Genomic DNA, 15223 nt, shown 5'->3' with positions numbered 1-15223 from the left:
TGCAACAGTTTTGAGACAGTACTTACATACAAAACAAGTTTTTATTCCCTTTGGTTGGGGGAAATCAAATGTGTCACGTTATGTCACATATTAAGATCAAAAAGATGCAAACTTCCTGGAGGGTTTGTAGTTTTGACACTGAACTCACACAAATCCTTGCACTTTAATTCAATTGATATCGTTCACACGTTCACAAACCAAAAATAATTCAAGTTGGCTCTAAGTAAATAACCAGTTTCCTCACCAAATTTCTTCACTACCTCTATTAATCTGAAATACAGAAGATGAAGGGAATCATTAACACTCACACAGCTGAATTTCCACTTCAGGCTATTTCTGTATCATAAATCACAATATTAAGGGACATTCAGAACTTTATATAAAACCAGCATAAAACCAGCCTGGAAACAAACCCCAGGCCACCTGCTGATATTCCCTCCTCTCTTAAATCCAAATTTGGCATCAAAATACCAATTGCCTCCACAGGGTGAACAGTGGATGAGTTGCAAAACGTTTCTGTTTCCCAGGAAAACCCTCCTGGAAGGATTCACTCTCAGGTGCAGCAAAAGCTGAATCCTGAGGGGTTGGGGTTAAAGCTCTGACAGGGATGTCACCTTGGAGGAAGAATCTCACATTTCCAACTTCATGTGATTTATTATATTTAATATGTTCATGCTGGGCTAAAATCCAAGTGTTTCCATGGTGCTGAGCACACCCAGCATTGCTGTTACTACAAAAAGGAGCTGAAAATGCTTTTCCTGAGCAAAAAATGAAACCAGGCCCTTGATTTATTCCTGAGCAGCTCCTGTGGTCGCCTAACCCCAACTCTGGGCTGCACTTCTGCACTGCACAAGCCCCAAAAATCAACTTTTTTAACGCTTTTCCATTAATTTGACATCGTTCACCAACAACCAAACACATTTTTCTCAACCTCTTCCCGGTTTTAATTCTCCATGCCCTTCTAAGAATGACCCTATGGTTTGTGGCACATAAAAAAGGGGCTCTGAAGGCCCTGAAATGTTTGCTGAGATGCCACCCAGGCTTTACCTGTTGAGCAATATGAGAGAGCTGAGCTGCCTGGAGGGTTGTACCTTGTACGGCCGAGGGCTGGGACGGCGTCACGGAGCTGCTGCTGCTGCCCTTGTGCACCTCTTCCATCATAGCTGGGGGAAAACCAGGGAAATCCAGTTAACAAGGTGGAAGGGACCTTAAAGACCATCTCATTCCACCCTGTGCCACTATTCCAGGTTGCTCCAGCCTGGCCTGGGACACTCCCAGGCCTGGGGCAGCCACAGCTTCTCTGGGCAACCTGTGCCAGGGCCTGCCCACCCTCCCAGGGAGGGATTTCTTCCCAATATCCCACCTAACCCTGCCCTCTGGGAAGGAAGATCCAGGAAGAAAACCGAGATTCTTTACACTAAAGACTATCTTGCTCTAAGCAAGAGAATTTCCCAGAAGATTTTCTAGCCAGGCCTATTTTAAACCATCCGAAGGTGTATAAAAACAACCCGGGGATTCGAATCCAAGTGGAGAGAGAGAGAGCACGGTTTTGAATTTTAAGCCCTGCCAGAGTCACTCTGTCTCCATGTAATGCAGTCACCAACACCTCTCTCACGTCTAAGATTTTATATTTAACTGTTCAAGGTCTTGCCAGCATCCCCCCCCCTCAGATATTGGGGGGTTCAGGGATGCACAGGCGCAGGTTTCAGCTGGGGGGAGTGGGCGGACCAGCCTGGAGCATTAAAAAGCTGATGGGCGAGAGCGTTAAACATTTTGTCACAGAAGGTTTGAAAGTGTTGAAAGGACAGTTGCTATGAGACTGGAAATTACATTTCTTTCTGTGGAAATGTGAGTCATTGATTTTTCCCTGCTGAGCTGAACCGCAGCGAACGCTCCGAGGGGGAAAAGGCGACGGAGAGCAGAGTCCTGCTCCTGCAGCCTGGGCTGCCAGGGGTCCCACCTGGGACTAAATCAGGCACTAAATCAGGGCCAGGCACTAAATCAGGGCTTTGGAGGGACAAAAATGGTGCTTGGGTGACACAAGAAACATTGGTGGAGCAGCTCTGCTGGGAGGAAGGGCTGCAGAGTTGGGATTGTTCGGCCTGGAGAAGGGAAGGCTTTGGGGTCACCTCATTGTGGCCTTCCAGGGCCTGAAGGGAACCTGCAGGAAAGGTGGAGAGAGACTATTTCCAAGGACCTGGAGGGCCAGGACAGGGGGGAATGGGTTCAAACTGCCAGAGGGCAGGGTTAGGTGGGATATTGGGAAGAAATTCCTCCCTGGGAGGGTGGTGGGGCCCTGGCACAGGTTGCCCAGAGAAGCTGTGGCTGCCCTTGGATCCCTGGGAGTGTCCCAGGCCAGGTTGGAGCAACCTGGGCTAGTGGGAGGTGTCCCTGCCCATGGCAGGAGGTGGAACTGGATGAGCTTTAAGGTCCCTCCTAACCCAAACTATTCCAGGACTCTGTGATTCCATGTGTCCTTTACAGCACAGACCAAACCCTCCCCAGCACATGATGCAGCTTCCCAACGTCCTCGTGGCTGCAAACATCAACCACATCAAAATGAGGAGCAGAATTAATGACAGACATGTGCAGGGGACACAACTTTGGCTGTCCTCTAATGCAGCTTTAGCTTTTATAAGGGGGAAAAAAAAAATAAATCTACCTTTGCACCCACCGGGGGCCCCTCAAACCGAAATCCAGCAGCAGCAAAAATGACAATACATTTCCAGTGCCCCAAAAAGCCCCCGTTCATTTCTGTAGTGCCAAACCACAGCCTGCCCTCCCCTCCCTCTGCCACTGCTTTCTCTGCCTTGCTGTCCCACAAAAGACTCAAACCAAGCCTGCAAGAAACAGTGAAACCGATAAAAGCACCCAAAAGCAGCACCCCGGGGAGGGAGCACAGAGGGTTTGCTGATCTCTCTCTCTCATGGGTGTGAAGTTCTGCTTTACAGGAATAAAAGATTAAGCACTTCCCATCAAAAATGTGGTTTTTTGAGCTGACTCCATCTCTGCTTGCTCTGCAATATTTAATTATTCATCCAACATCAATCTAGTTGAGCACAACAACGTTCAGGAGAAGACTCAGCAGGGGTTGCAACAAGGTGGGAATTCCCCCTGCACCTCACACCCTCCGGGGATGTGACAGTCTCTCAGTGCCTTTACCCTGCTGAAACAACCTATTCAGCTGGAAAACCGGGAATTCCCTATTGGAATTTCCTATTGGAACGGCCTCCTGTGAGCACCTGAGACAGCAACTGGCATCCAGCAGCTCGCAGAGGGAACCTCCAGGGAAAAAACCTCAACCTGCAGGTCTCAAGCTCTGACAAGAAGCACCAAAAAGGGAAATCCCTGAGCACAGTCCCGGGTAAAACTGCTGCAAGAGCTGAATTTGGATTTACTGAGCTGAAAGAGCTGCTCATGTTGGGGTGAAGGAAGAGTTTCACCTGTCACAGAGCCCTGGCAGGAGGGTTTATTATCCAGAGAACAATTATTGCCCCAGTGTGGACAAACCCCACTTTTTTACAGTCAGACAGGTACAGGTGATGCTTTTCAGGGTAAAACCAAAGTCTCCAGGCAGCTACATGTGACTGAGAGGATCCTCCAACAGCAGCTCATGAAAGGACTCCAAGGACTCCCAGAATTCTGGGCATCATCTCCCTCCAGCCAAGGATTTCAAACAGAAGCAGGAATGTCACAGTTCATGGTGGGCACGTTCCATTTCTCAACCCAAAGCTCACAGACCCCCCTTCAAAATCCCACAGGCCTCAGTGGGACCCACCAGCCAAACCCCCCAGAAACACCCAAAACGCCTCATTCCCAAAACTTTCACTAATTCTCTAAATTCCCTAAAATGCTACAAAGAGCACCAGAGGAAGAAACCAAGTGCTGGTTTTGCCCTTTTAAATCGAGCAGAGGAAAGGCCCTAAACGATGTTTCACCACTGAAATATTGTAAGAGCCAATTAATCATATTTTTAAAGGCTTTATAAAGCCAGAAGTCAAAGAATATTGGACAAGGCATTTGTTCTCAAATACTCAGTGAAAGGAGACAAATTCTGACATTTACAAATTGCTCAAAGGGATTTAGAAGGGTTTTTTTTTTTTAAATGATACTGAAGCAATCTGGGGAAACTTGGAGTTCTTCAGTGCCTTAAAATCAGCTGCTTTCGGCAGTGAAAAGATTTTTTTTACCTAATTTTGCAATTAAGACGCTTGGGGAAATTTCGTTCATCCAGAAAACCGTCAGAAGTCCGGGTTTTTTTCCCCGAAATCAGCGAAAGACAGAGTGGAGGGCAGCACATCCCACCAGCTGTGAGGAGTCAAGGCGCCCGGTCAAAGCCCTGGAGCCCATCCCACAAACACGCAGAGATATTCCTTAAAAACTCCAGGAGCGCTCTGCACGTGTGTTTTCTTCCACTCACCCCCCCCAGCCCGTACAGGAACATCCCCGACAGGAGCTTCAGACACAAAAGCTGCAGCCCAAAACCCTCAATATTCCATCGGCACCGGGGACCTGATGGGCTGGGAGAGGAAAATCCCCCCCGAGGGCACTGACATCCTCCCCGAGCGCTGGAGCCGGGGCTCCCCGACGCGGTTTGGGGCAAAATCCTGGGAAAACAGGTACCGGCGGCCATTAATTAAACGGCGGGTTAATGAGCGATAAAGCTCCTGTTCGTCACAACGAGCGGTTTGTCACAACCTGCCCGGGACCGACTGGGGCCGGGGGGCACCGGGGGACCCCCTTTTAAGCCCCCACCCCCGGGGCAAAGCGGGACTGGGGGGTCCCTCGTCACGCTCAGAGCCCCCTTTCCCCCCTCCCAAGAGCGGAACATGGAGGGGAGCGAATGGGGGAACGGGACCCGGGGAGGGGGAGCGGGCGACCCCCCCGTCACCCCACCCCTTTCTCCCCCACACAGCCCCCCCCCGGCGCAGCTGGCCCGGCCCGGCCAGCAGGCCAGGCCGCGGGGCAGCGCTGAGGCCCGGCGCGGCCGAGTCCCGCGCCGGTCATCCGCCGGGCCGAGGCCGCCGCTGTTGTCCGATCCCCTCACGGCAACCTTCGCGGGGCGGGGGGGGGGGTGTGTGGGGGTGGGTTGAAGGGGCGGCGGGCCAAGGACGGGCGGCTCGCAGCCCGCGCATGACCTCAGAGCCCCGCGGGGCGGCGTGGGGAGCGCCGGAGCCGCCGGATCCCGGTCCCCGGCCCCGGCCCACGGGTCCGCCTCAGCCGAAGCGGCGCCGGCGGGGGGGGCGGGGCCCACCATAAGAAGCGCGCGCCCAGGGCCCGCCCCATTAGAGCAGCTCAGCAGGGCGGAGCGCGCGCGCCCGGTAGAGCGGCCGCTCAGCGCCGGCCCCGCCGGCCCACCATAGAGAAGCGCAGCGCGCCGGAGCGGCGCCGCCGCGGCACAGCGCCCCCCCGCGGCGGGGATGGCTCAGGGGGCGGGAGCGCCCGGTGGCCGCCGGGAAATCAACAGATATTCCCGTTATTCCCGATATTCCCTAGGTGTTCACCGATATTCCCAGGATGCTCCCAGCCCTCGCCGCGGGGTTAGCGCAGCCCAGCTGCGCGGGCGAAGGGCGGCGGCGGGGTTACGCGCGAGCGGGCTCCAGGGATGGGGGACTCCAAACCTCCCTGGGCAGCCCCTGCCAAGGCCCGACAACCCCTTCCATGAAGAAATTTCCCCTAAATTCCAACCTGACCCTCCCCTGGCACAGCTTGAGGCCGTTCCCTCTCGTCCCATCCCTCATTCCCTGGGAGCAGAGCCCGATCCCACCCGGCTCCAACCCCATCAGGGAGCTGTGGAGAGCGAGGAGGTCCCCCCTGAGCCTCCTTCTCTCCAGGCTGAGCCCCCCCAGCTCCCTCAGGAGTTCTCCAGCCCCTTCTCCCTGTGCTCCAGCCCCTTCTCCCTGTGCTCCAGCCCCTTCCCCAGCTCTGATCCCCAAAAAATCGTATTCACAAAGCTGCAAGTCCAGGACACCCACCCAGCCCTTCACCCCCTCATGGCTCAGACCCCTCTCAGTACAATGAACAAAACATAAAACACTCACAAGTTTTCCCTCTCCCCAGGATCAACATTAACCCACATTTCACTCCTTAAAAAAAAACAAACCAAAAATTCCTTCATGGAAACAGCGTCTTCAAGGACTAAACGAGCAACCAGGCATCAATATTTATTAACACAAGACAAAGGAAACACAATCAATGCGTTAATGGGACACTGTCCAGCCAGGTGTTAAATTTAAAAATGTAACTAAGCTAATTTTAAATAAATAAAACCTTTATACATAATTACAGAAACGCCGGAGTCTGGATTGGACAATGGGAAAGAGGTTGACAGAAATTAAAGGAAAACAAATGCACCTAGGGCTAAAATTGATCTGGTTTTTACAACCTTATTTTAGAGCAGTTAGTAGGAAACAGCTGAATTCCGTTGATTTAAACCAGAAATGAAGTGCAAATTCCAACAGAAGAGGATAAAACCGACCTGTTCCCACAGTTTGCTCAGGGAAGATCCAGAAACAGTGAGACACACAAACTAGTTTAGTCCAGTGGGAAGAATTCCCAGTTTTTCAGTTTCACTGCAGTTGCTAAGCTTGGAATCTGATGGACAAGAGGAAGGAAAAATGTGCCCTGTGCAACTCCAGGAGCTGGGAGGTCAAACCAGGGGGGAGAGGCTGTTTTTTGGGGAAAAGCACCCAGCCCTGCCCCTGCCAGTGTCTGGAGAGAAGGATCTTGGTTTGTTCCCATATGGAAAAATCACAGAGGGAGGAATGGAAGGAGTGGAATGACCTGTGGAAAGCTCGTGGAGCCGGAGGAAGAATTTGGGGAGTCCCAGCTCCATCCTTCCTCCTCTCCAGCACGTTGCTTCCCACTGTGCCAAAACAGGGACAAAGCACCCAGGGAAGCCAAACTGAGCAGCTGCTCCATGTCCCTGGAATGTTCCCTGCATCCTGCAGTTCTCCAGCCCAGGGAAATGGAACGTGCTGGAAGGAAGACTTGGAGCACCCAGGGAATGGCAAGAGAAAAGCCCCCGAGGCATGAAAAGCCATCGGTGCCCATCCAAACGAAAAAATAAAGGGAAAAGGAGATCAAATGGATCCAGTCTCATTCAAAAATGCCATTTTGGGAAGGCCACCTACCACACTTGGGAATCTCTGCTGGAATTCACACACACATTGTTTCGTTTGTGAAGGATCACGAGGAAAAATAAATGACAATCCCGGACTTGGACTTAAAATCCACTCCAGGGGACAAAAAGCATTTGCTGAAACAATTTTAACTAAAGCTTTTGAGTAAAGAAAAAGGTCCAAGACCACCAGAATTTTCCCTGGAAAGGTCACATTGGAGTGAAGCTGCTCGGCCAGGCCTGGGCTGTGCAAGAAACACAAAAATGGTGACACAGAACATGGAATAACAGGAATTTTCTGGCTGTAAAGGGAGAACAACCTTTGTGCACTTTACACCCAAAACAAGCTGCAGGACCAACTGTGTTAGTCACAGTTTCCCCTGTGGCTGTCCCCACTCTGTGGTCAATTTGTTAAAACTAAACACACTAAAGATTTGGTGCCTATTCTGCTGACACTGTGGAAAAACACAGAAAAGGTTCCAAAACGTGCCCCCCGTGAACCGAAGTGTTTGCAAAGAACCTTCGGCCCAGACCTGCCAGAAAACTTCCAGTTCCTAAAGCTATTTCCCCACCAAATATTTATTATTTTTATTTTTATTTTATTTTTTTTCAAAAATATACTTTCAAACTTCTTCTCTGAGTTTTTTTTTTTTTTTTTTTTTTAAAGCTCCTGTTTTTCAGTGAGGAACTACCAGGATGCAGCAGGAAACTGGGCTTTTTTTTTTTCTTTCTCCAGGACATGGCTGGGCTTTGCCCACGGATCCACCGGGTCCTGCTCCAGGAACTGCCACAGGATCTTCCGAGTCCACACCAGGAACCTTTTTAAAAACGGCCTAAAAACTTTGCATGAGGTATCTGGAACGTCTGAAAAGTTTTATATTTACACTGTATATACCACATGGGACTCAAAAAAAAAAAACAAAACCCTGTTGCAGGATCTGGCAGCAGCCCCCCAAGGCTTCCAAAATCATATTTTAGCACCCAGAGGAATGTAATTGCTATTGAAAGATGAGGTGTTAAAACGGAAAAGGTCATTTTTGAGTCAAAGCTCAACCACTGGCTCCGTGGAGGGGCTTCCCAGCAGGAAAAGCTTGTACCTGCTGCTCTCTAAGGCTTCTCTTTCCTCCCATTCCCTAACTTTGGAGCTGACCCAGGAGGTGGAAGGCTGGCAGAGCAGTCTGCACAACGTTCCTGAAGGTTGTGTTTGCCACAATTGCTCTGTCTCCTGTAAAATAAAACTTGCATCCCACTCAAACCCGGGATTCTCCTGTTCTTTCCAGGGAATGCTCTGAGGGAAGATGGGCTGTTGGCTCCCAGTTTTACTAAAGCCTATTTACAGTATTTCCTGGGGATGGAAGGAGTCATGGATGGCACAAGCAGGGGAGTTACCTGTGTGTCCACCTAAGGAATGTTTTTTCCTTCCCACACCTGGAGCCAGAGGATGAGGCAGAGGCTGCATCATTCCAGTTCAGGATTCGGGACTTGCATTGCCATTTCTCCCCAGTTCCACGTTTTAAATTCATCTCTTGGAGAGGGATGTGCCTTAATATCAAAGGTTCTACATGCTCTGACACACTTCTGGCCAGAATGAAGAGACAAATGAAATCAGAAACCTGTGGAAGGTGGGAGCATCTCACATTGTGTCTAAGCCAATGCCAGGATGCTGAGGACCACAAAAGTCACCTGTCCTTAAAAACATCAACCTTCAGCTGTCCTCATTAGCCAAGTTAATTTTCTAGCTAAGTGAATTATGTATAATAATAATATTTACATATTTAAAATATAGGCAAAATTCTTTTTTAAATTCCAGAAATCTCTATATGAATAAGCAACTCTTCAATTCCGTAAGTTATTGATTTGGTCATGGCACAATTGTCAATAAGTCGTGTGATCCCAGGGGATGAGCAGCTCCAGATGCAAAGGAGATCATGGAGTAGGGAACTGCAGAACTCTGATGACCCTTTTTCTTAATAGTTTATTATCTTAACTAAATAAACCCTCCCCTTATAGAATCCTACCCCGGGATTAGATAAAAATACAAATATGTACAACGGATGAAAAAGTAACACTACTGTAAAGGCCTTGGGGGTTTTGTAGCTCACACACTTTCCCACTTTGCATTTCTCTAAAGCTCATGTGTTCAGTAAACTGTTACAAAGGTTTGCCAGTTGCCTCCCAAATTCCCTCCGCTCCCCCGGGGGCCGGGAGGGAAGGAATGTGGCAGCAACCTCAACCTGTAGGTCAAGTATTAGTAATTTCACCAGCTTCACTTCCATCACCACCCTGGTCCTTCTGGGCTCCTGCAGCTCCTGCCATCACATGTTGTAGGCCACGTAAATGGGGTCCAGCTGATCTGCCAGGAAACTGTCCCGGAGGTGCATCCGCTGCTTCTCGCCTCGGGAGTTGATGGGGATGACCCCGGGATCCACCACCACCACCACGCCCACGATCAGGTAATGCTCTTCCAGGACCACGTTGGTCACCAGAGGGACTAAATCCAGAGCCTCCTGCTCGCAGCCACACAGCTCCACCACCACCACCAGCAGGTTGGTCCAGGTGAACACGGCACTGGAAGGGCAAAGGAGAACCAACAGAACGCCCGGTTATTGTCCCAAAGAGCCAAAGTTTCCAGCTGATTATCCTCAGGTGGAGTCTCCCACCTGCTCTGGGCTGCATTTCCAACCTAACCCCGAGGTGACCCGGCCCTGACGTGTCAGAGACCAGTTCAGAGCCACCTCAGCACCACCCGTGTGACACAACAACGCTGCTGCCACCCACTGAGAAGTGGCTCTTTACACCCCAGAGCAGCAAATCATCATTTTTGTTCAATACTGAGGCTTGTGAGAAAACACAGAGTCTGTTCTGTGTGGAAACCAGGTGTGTGACTGGCCAAGATAAATCTGAATTTCCCAACAGAAAAAAAATCCGAATTTCCCTGTTTTTTTTTATTTCCTGATTAAACCCTGCACCTTTGCCTTAAACTGCTGCATTTCAGCTGGGCCAGGAGGAGCCCAGCCCTCCTGGGGGGGGCTGTGTTACCATTCAGCAATGCTCCTGTGGGTCCGGGACACCGAGGTCTCGATGTCGATGGGGTGGTAGCGCAGCCCCCGCAGCTCCAGGGTCTCATCCAGGGCTCCCACCACGTACAGGGCGTCGTGGCGCTCTGGGGAGAGAGGGAAAACAGCTGGAAGGGCTGGAATTCAGGTACAACAGAGTGTCTGCTACAGGCCAAAGAATCATGGAATGGTTTGGGTGGGAAGGGGCCTTAAAGATCATCCAGTTCCACCCCCCTGCCATGGGCAGGGACACCTTCCACGAGACCAGGTTGCTCCAACCCAGCCTGGGACACTTCCAGGGATGGAGCATCCTCTGGGAAATGCATTCCAGGGCCTCACCACCCTCAGAGAGAGGAATTTCTTCCCAAAATCCCATCTAAAATCTGCTGGCGGTTTGAAGCCATTCCCCCCTGTCCTGGCACTCCTTTGGAAATAGTCTCTCTGCACCTTTCCTGCAGGTTCCCTTCAGGTCCTGGGAGGCCACAATGAGGTCACCCCAAAGCCTTCCCTTCTCCAGGCTGAACAATCCCAGCTGTCCAGCCTTTCCCCCCTGGCAGAGCTGCTCCATCCCTCTGATCATCCTTGGTGCCTCTGCACTCTCTCCAGCAGCTCCACAGCCCTCCCTGTGCTGTTCCCCTGCTGGAGGCAGCTCTGCAGGGGGGTCTCACCAGAGGGGCAGAATCCCCCAGCACAGGAGGGGTCTCTGGGCCATGTCCAGCCTCTCCCCACATCCTTCTCCATCAGCTCATCCCTGCCCCGACACCGGCGGTCGCCCCGACAGCAGCGCCAGCACTCGTCCTACTAAACCCCCCGAGCTCCCTGAGGGCCACTTCTCGAGCTCCTCCAGGCCCCTCTGGATGGCCCTGTCCTGGAGATGTGTCACCCCGAGCCCCCCAAGGGCCTGCCCACCTCCGCTGGCCCGCCGTGAGCTCGGTGCGCCGCACGAAGCCCAGGTAACCGGTGCGGGCCCAGAGCGTCTGCGCCGCGTCGCCGAAGCTCAGGCGGGTGTTGAAGTGGTCGGCCTGGAGGGTCTCGTTGTCGTAGATGGTGTAGTAACCGCTGGCCGTGTGGGGGCTGTTCACCCAGATCTGTGCAGGGAGGGCAGAGCAGTCACCCCCGGGCCCCACGAGCGCTGACGTGGAGCGGGTGAGAATCACGGAATCATGGAATCGTGGAATCAGGGAATCATGGAATCATGGAATCAGCTGGGTTGGAAGGGACCTCCAACATCATCAAGTCCAGCCCTTGATCCAACCCCGCCGTGGTTCCCAGCCCATGGCACTGATGCCACATCCAGTCTGTCCTTAAACACCTAAGTCCAACCCTTGATCCAACCCCACCGTGGTTCCCAGCCCATGGCACTGATGCCACATCCAGTCTTATCTTAAAAACCTCCAGGGATGGAGAATCCACCCCTTCCCTGGGCAGCCCATTCCAATGGCTGAGCACCCTCTCTGCAAAGAAATTCTTCCTAATCTCCAACCTAAACCTCCCCTGGCACAGCTCAAGACCCAGCCCTCTTGTCTTGCTGATGGGAAAAGAGACCAACCCCCCCTGGCTCCCCCCTCCTGTCAGGGAGTTGCAGAGAGTGAGGAGGTCTCCCCTGAGCCTCCTCTTCTCCAGGCTGAGCCCCCCCAGCTCCCTCAGCCTCTCCTCCCAGCACTTGTGCTCCAGTCCCTTCCCCAGCCTCGTTGCTCTCCTCTGGCCCTGCTCCAGCCCCTCCATGTCCTTCCTGAGCTGAGGGCCCAGAACTGGACACAGCACTCCAGGGGTGGCCTCACCAGCGCTGAGTCCAGAGCAGGAATCACTTCCCTGGCCCTGTTGGCCACCCTGTTCCTGAGCCAGGAAGCTCCAAGGTGAAGGTTCCCTTTTCATCCACCATTTTTTCAGACCAAAAAAAACCCCCCATTCATTTAGGTCAGACCTCCAAATATCCTCTGTTGTCCTTTATTATCTCAATAATGCACCTTGCAGACCTCCCCTCAGGACTCGCTGAGCAAACAAACTGCGGATTTTTAACGTGTCGAGTCCAAAATTTGATAATAATCTGCCAACACAGACAAATACACTGGTGTGTAATCAAGATAAGGAAAGCCAAATGTAAATTGGATTATTTGGGAGCCAGTTTGCAAGATTTAGAGTGGAATAAGCTTTCCTTTCTAGTGGGTTTTTTCTTTTGACCGGGCAGTGAAATAACGCCCAAATTCTGAGAGCTCCAGCAATAATTCAGCTTACAAAGGCCTGTGAGAGTCACAGCTCCAAACTGTCCCCCAGCAGCTTCAGAAGCCAGCAGAGAAGAGCCCAAGGAGCAGCAAGGAGCAAAATTTCCACTTACCTCCCCAAGGTGGGAATCTCCCAGAGGCCCTTTTGTCTCCGGGTTGACAATGACCACTTTGACTCCAGGCAGAATCTAAGGAGCACAAGAAGGAATGTGTAATTCCTGCTGGATTATCCTCAGGCACAATAAACCACATTAATTCAGGGCAGGATTTCACCCCCAGCCACCTCGAGCAGGGATAAAACACGCCAGGACAGGTACAGTGAGGCAGGCTCAGGGGATGGATGGATTCCATGGCTCAAGGGCCACACAGGGAGGGCATTCTGGGCCTGGACATGTTGCTGGACCTCAGTTTTGAAGAATTCAGTTACAAAAATAAGGAGAAACTCCTTTTTGTTAATCCATGAGGGAGTGACAGTAAATCCCAACTACAGGCTGATTTCAAGGATCCCACAGCCCCCACTTCTGATGTGGACTCCATGATCTCAGAGGTCTTTTCCAACCTAATTCACTCTCTGATTTGGTTCATTTACTGCTAACAGAACCAATTCTCCCACGAGTTTCCAGCAAAACACGCTCCTTAATCATTACTTCCTTATAAATCCAACTGATTTTCCAGAGGAACAGCGTAACCAAGGCCTTCCCAAGCCTTGTCACAGGATTATCCTCCTCAGGGCTGTAAGAAATGTGCGGTTCCCAACTGCCCTGTGCTGTGGTTCTGGATAAAGACATGGAATTACCTTCCCAGACTCGGAAAGCAACAGGCTCTGTGGAGCTCCTCGTTCCACCAGACGGACTCTGAAGGGAAAGAAAACCTTGTCAGGATTAAAAGAGTGGAAATCTCCAGAGCAGTGTGAGAGCTCAGCACCCTCACAGCATTTTATACAGTTGTTAAATTGATTTAATGAACTCACTGTACCTGTCATGTCTCAAGGACTTCAGGTCCACGTACACCGTGGTGGGATCGGGCCCGGACGTTCCCTGAGGAGTTAAAACATTTAAAACCCATCAGTTTGTCTCCAGCAGGCAGGGGAACTCCTGCCTGAGCTCAGAAACCTTTCCAGGGGTTTCCCACAGCAAAATTCTTTCTCACATCCCCCCCACCTTTGCAGCTGCACTAATGGAGACCCTTCAGTGAACAGGGAAACATTTTGGGGGGGAGGGAGGTTTGGGGAGGGGGGGACACAGCCCAAGCCCCCTCAGCCATTAGTGCTGGGGCAACCAGGCACTGTTTGTGTGGGAATAAACACACCAATGTGGGAATAAACACACCAACACTGTCCATGTGGGAATAAACACATCAATACTATGTGGGAATAAACACACCAACACCATGTGGGAATAAACACACCAATGTGGGAATAAACACACCAATGTGGGAATAAACACACCAATGTGGGAATAAACACACCAATGTGGGAATAAACACACCAACACTGTCCATGTGGGAATAAACACACCAATGCTATGTGGGAATAAACACACCAACACTGTCCATGGGGGAACAAACACATCAACACTGTCCATGGGGGAACAAACACATCAATACTGTGGGAACAAACACACCAACACTGTGGGAACAAACACACCAACACTATGGGGGAATAAACACACCAACACTGTCCATGGGGTAATAAACACACCAACACCATGTGGGAATAAACACACCAACACCATGTGGGAACAAACACACCACCACTGTCTACGTGGGAATAAACAGCTCCCCAGGGCACGTTCCAGCTGTTTGCACCATCTGTGCCATGATCTGGCAGCCCAAAACAAGGGAAGCTGCCTCACCCCCGTGCCAGCTGCTGCGGGCAGGGCAGATGTTGGGCTCCACAAGGGTGGGCACACGGGGGGGAGTCGGTGGGATCTGAGATTCCAGGGACAATGGGGAGCCCCTGGGAAGGGTCACCTGTAAGCAGATGGCCACGTTGACCCGGGAGCCGAAGGTGGTGCTGACGGCGCGGGACGAGAGGCCGATGTCCTTGAAGAGCTTGGAGAAGGACTGGGTGAGGGACACGCGGGGCCGCTCCTCCGCCACCACCACGCACGTCCTCACGCACGACAGGTTGATGCCCCGGGCCTGGGGAGAACAGGGGTCAGGCAGGAGCCCTCTTTCCAGCTTCTTTTTGTGATACTTATTATTATTCAGGCACGGGGCTGGATGTGCTGGTCACCTCTTGCCACTCAAGAGGTGACATTTGCTCCTTGTGCCTGGAAATAACTCGGGAAATGCAGGACAAACCCTGCTCTTGTGTTCAGGTTACTTCCCCTTCTCAGTTTCTAATTATTATTATTATTATCATCACTATCATTATTATTATTATTGTTGTTATTCAGGCACAGGGCTGGATGTGCTGGTCACCTGTCACCACTCAACAGGTGACATTTGTTTCTTATCCCTGGAAATAACTCAGGAAATGCAGGACAAACCCTGCTCTTGTGTTCAGGTTACTTCCTCTTCTCAGTTTCTAATTATTATTATTATTATTATTGTCATTATTATTATTGTTGTTGTTATTCAGGCAAAGGGCTGGGTGTGTTGGTCACCTCTGTCCCCTCTCCAGAAGTGACATTTGCTCCTTATCCCTGGAAATAACTCAAGACACACAGGACAAACCCTGTTCTTGTGTTCAAGTTATTTCTTCTTTTCAGCTCCTATTTGTTGTTGTTGTTATTGGTGGTACTGTCAATAATAATAATAACAACAACAATAATAAATAGTATTATATAACATGAAATGTGTAATTTTAGCTTCTATTTGTA

At 51.1% G+C, this 15223-nt stretch overlaps 2 protein-coding genes across 5 annotated transcripts in view; both read right to left on the bottom strand.

Moving 5' to 3' along the window:
- ATF1 (activating transcription factor 1) overlaps positions 1-5156 on the bottom strand; it is a 12366-nt gene extending 7210 nt beyond the window's left edge. For 3 of the 4 annotated variants that reach the window (XM_029965977.1, XM_029965978.1, XM_029965979.1), the window contains exons 1-2: positions 5139-5156; positions 1048-1163 (exon numbers count right to left, since the gene is read on the bottom strand). In XM_029965977.1, the coding sequence (XP_029821837.1) occupies positions 1048-1161 (114 nt within the window). In that variant the 5' untranslated portion in view covers positions 1162-1163; positions 5139-5156. Of the gene's footprint in view, positions 1-1047; positions 1164-5138 lie in introns of those variants that run through there. The other variant, XM_018067937.2, reaches the window with a different exon arrangement.
- A 2695-nt stretch (positions 5157-7851) lies between these two features.
- The window catches only part of DIP2B (disco interacting protein 2 homolog B), a 34454-nt gene continuing 27082 nt past the window's right edge, over positions 7852-15223 (bottom strand). The window contains exons 31-37 of the mRNA XM_025894611.2: positions 14370-14540; positions 13374-13435; positions 13195-13252; positions 12512-12586; positions 11096-11264; positions 10160-10304; positions 7852-9688 (exon numbers count right to left, since the gene is read on the bottom strand). Coding sequence (XP_025750396.1) covers positions 9436-9688; positions 10160-10304; positions 11096-11264; positions 12512-12586; positions 13195-13252; positions 13374-13435; positions 14370-14540 — 933 coding nt within the window. The 3' untranslated portion in view covers positions 7852-9435. The remainder of the gene's footprint in view (positions 9689-10159; positions 10305-11095; positions 11265-12511; positions 12587-13194; positions 13253-13373; positions 13436-14369; positions 14541-15223) is intronic.

Source organism: Manacus vitellinus, unplaced genomic scaffold (genome assembly GCF_001715985.3).
Source record: "Manacus vitellinus isolate BGI_N305 unplaced genomic scaffold, ASM171598v3 scaffold_129_pilon, whole genome shotgun sequence".
Classification (NCBI taxonomy): Eukaryota; Metazoa; Chordata; class Aves; order Passeriformes; family Pipridae; genus Manacus; species Manacus vitellinus.
Note: the sequence above shows the minus strand (reverse complement) of the source record. Positions and strands in the feature narration are given on the sequence as shown.